At 54.2% G+C, this 3391-nt stretch overlaps 1 protein-coding gene across 1 annotated transcript in view; it reads right to left on the reverse strand.

Moving 5' to 3' along the window:
- Window positions 1–574: 574 nt before the first annotated feature.
- Window positions 575–3391, reverse strand: part of PHSY_006773 (glycosyltransferase) — a gene marked incomplete at both ends in the record, with an annotated part of 3231 nt that continues 414 nt past the window's right edge. The window contains 3 exons of the mRNA XM_012337370.1: window positions 575–1094; window positions 1200–1287; window positions 1384–2191. Of these exons, the coding sequence (XP_012192760.1) occupies window positions 575–1094; window positions 1200–1287; window positions 1384–2191 (1416 nt within the window). The remainder of the gene's footprint in view (window positions 1095–1199; window positions 1288–1383; window positions 2192–3391) is intronic.

Here is a 3391-nt window from a genome sequence, read left to right on the forward strand (position 1 = left end):
TAACCCTAACCCTAACCCTAACCCTAACCCTAACCCTAACCCTAACCCTTAACCCTAACCGTACTCGGCCACGGATGGGAGCTCACAAGTGGCTCAGGCAATCCGTCCCTTTCTCTCTCCTGGCTGTGCGTGAGACCCAATCTCGTGCTGAGCTCTATGTTGATGAAAAGAACGCAAAGGTATTCGAAGATAAAGCCGGCGATGGTTTCATTTGTATTCACGTCGAGTGGCTGAGTCTCGGTCAAGACTATCTTCAAGAATTGACCCTTAAATCCAATGCCGAAGAAAGCTCCAACGGAATCATCTGTGATATACGAGGCCTCCCTCGGGAAACCAGCGTCATCTACGTTCATTTTCTACTCCACTACACTGTGCTGAGGCCGGGAGGATGAAGGACGGGTGCTGCGAACAGCGGGTATATTGCAAATGCGACTTGTGTCTAGGATCTGTAGCCTGCAGCCGACGCGACGAGACTGAGGAAAGTACCAGAGGTGGCAAAGAGACGCGAGGTCAACTCTGAGGGCTGATCGAAAGGAATGTGGTTTGAAACATGTATAGGATTCTATGTGAGCATCTAGGGTTCTGTCGGTGCCGGCTTCCAGCCGCTGCGCATCACTTCTTCGCAGTCGTCCTTTTTGCGTCCGAGCTCTACGACAAAGCCAAAAAGAGAGTGGCTGATCAGGTCTTGCCAGATGCGGCTCCACAGATTGACAATGTTGGAGCGCATGACCCAGTCGTACATGAGGTGGTCCCGCCATTGGTAAGTGGCCACGGCCTTGGGATTGACGAAAATGAGCGGTCGCCGCCTGCTGCGGACGTGGATGTCGTAGCTCGGGAGAAGGCACTCGGACGCCAGACACTGAGGATGTGTTCGGAAGCGGATGGGACCGTCGTCGACGCCTGCGTTTGTAGACGAGTCGTTGCCATCCTTGCCTGTGGGCAGGAACCATTTTGCGTCGAAGATGGTGATGCCGTTCCAACAGCTGTTGACTGGGATGACGTCGCCTCTGCGCAAGCTGGCGATATCCTGCTCGAGCTTGAAGTAGGGCCATAGTGGTGTCGGACGATTCCGTTGCACATCTCGCATGACCCATCTGTGGGTGAAACGTCGGTTCAATGACAAATCGTTACAAAAAGGTTGTCTGTGTCAGCCTGTGGCGTTCGTGTCACTGGACGGACAGCCTAAAAGGGGCACTCACGTGTCATAAAAGCCTAGTGGCAGATAGTCGAGCGCGCAAACCTGGTCAAAGTGACCCTCGTTCGTTGCGAGCAATTCTAGAACGGACTCTGAGAGCGGAAGGGATATGTATTGTCAAAGAAGGGTCAGCTCACGACTCAGGTTGTGGCCGCAATGAGCGGACAAGTGACGGAGTCAAGACCTACCTGGGCGGAAGAAGATGTCGTTCAGCCAGATGACTTTGGAAAAGGGGCGGCCGTGCAAGCCGTGGACGCCTGCTTGTATTGGGTTCAGAGCTTCGTTGCGGATGATGGCGAGACGCTCGATGCGATCCATGTCTTGTCTGCGAGTGTTGTCGAGCATGCGGATGCTGTTTTGGACACCACGAAGCTGCAGATCGTGTTCAAGCAACGAGAGGAGCTGCTTTGTCCGGTCCTCAGAGTTGCTCTCGTAGATGGAAACGTAGACATTGTCTCTGCCGAGGTGGTCGACTAGCTCCAGAAGCGAGTCTGAGAAGGCGGGAAAAAGGTGCTCTGAGTTGTATAGATTGGCAGCGATATACGTGGTCTCGTTGTTGGCAGGAGCACCTGAAAAGTCGGAGAGGCCTCGGCGAGGGCTGACGGTGAAAGTTCTCCAAGCGACTGTGCACGTGAGAGCCAGCAGAACGATGGCCTTGATCTTGTCGCTCCTTGTGCTGCTGTTGCAACTGCGGTTGCTTAGCGACCTCGATGCCAGGGTGACCAAAATAGAGATAGTTGCGACAGGCAAGCCGATCCAGACGATTGCAAGAAAGATGTGTAGTGTCGAGAACATCTGGAAATAGACGTGGGCAAATATGGAGACGAGCAAGGGCAAGCCAACGAGAGTTGGGACCAGCCCGTACGAGGATCGTTCTGCAAATCCACCTAGACGTCGAGCCCATGGAGCGGAGCTCCAGCGCTGCTTCGATATGGAAGGATAGAGCAGGTCATAGTCGGATGTGGAAGCATGCGGCTCAAACGGTGCGCCCTCTCCCTGCAAGGGGAGCAGAGGCACCTTTTGCGAATGTTGGTGATGATGATGAAGCATGAGGTGGTCAAGACGTAGGTGTTGACCGAGAAGGACGAAGACGGAGGCGGTGGCGGTGGTGACGGTGGTGATGGCAACGACAAGCACCGGCAGCGAGGTCGTGTATGCCCGTCTGTTTGGCTTGCAGATTGACAAGACTGAGGATCAACGGTGCATTTGCAAGCTGTACGTCGGACCTTGGAACGGAAGCCACTGAAAAGAAAGAAAGGTTGACAAGAAACGGTGTACTGGATCGGGGTGAAGATGGGTGATGGGAGAACACAAAACAGGCGTTGCTACTATCAGTAGCACATGAGGTGGGGACGTGCATGCAAGAAGCTCCAGCCGTCGGCCAGGTATCGTCCAAGGGATCGAAGCACATGAAGAGCCAGAATGAGCCGAGACGAAGCAGGGCATGCCAAGAGAGCGCCGACGTCGCCTCAGCAAAGCGAGAAGCCTGGCGCTGTCTAGCTATGGCAACGAAAGCAGGTGTCGACTTTGGGCCTGCTCTTCGGCAGGCTGCGTCAACTCAAAGTTTAAAGAGTTTTCTCGTTGCCTCATCCTCTTTGCCGTCTGCAACAAAGAGGCTGGCACGCGCGAAGAGAGGGCCGGCGATTGTGAGAAGAGGCCCAGAACAACACGGTGGACAGGCAGCCATGTCGCAGGTCCCCGCAGAGAAAGCTCAAATCTCCCAAAAAACGTGCCGTGTCCGGAATGGAAAGGGGAGAGTGGGTGCATGAGGGCGCATCAACGGCAGCAGAGCGTGCGCATGAAACGGGGGAGCCTCGTTGGGAGGCTGCCGGCCAACCAAGCTTAGTTGCAGCTCAGATTCGTCGACGGTGGGAAAGCGGTGTAAAGGCAGCCAAGGCGGTGCTGAACCCAACGTGCTCAGTGACCCGAAGAACTTCTGGTTTACGAAAAACGTGCCGTGATTCGCTCGCTTAGCAGCTTCGAGGCGTTGACAGGTGATTTGCCCAGGCGCCTCGTTTCAGAGTTGTGTGTTGATTGGCCCTTGGAAATTTTAGACTCGCAGGCACGAGAGGCAGAGCAAAAGATACGGGCGAAATTCCAGACCGAAGAGATGAGGGTCGAAACTGTCTCTCTTTCTCTCCCCTGGACCCTGAAACAGAGCCACATTTTGAAAAAAAAAAAAAAAAAAAAAAAAAA

The sequence above is a fragment of the Pseudozyma hubeiensis genome (assembly GCF_000403515.1).
Source record: "Pseudozyma hubeiensis SY62 DNA, scaffold: PHS66, whole genome shotgun sequence".
NCBI lineage: Eukaryota > Fungi > Basidiomycota > Ustilaginomycetes > Ustilaginales > Ustilaginaceae > Pseudozyma > Pseudozyma hubeiensis.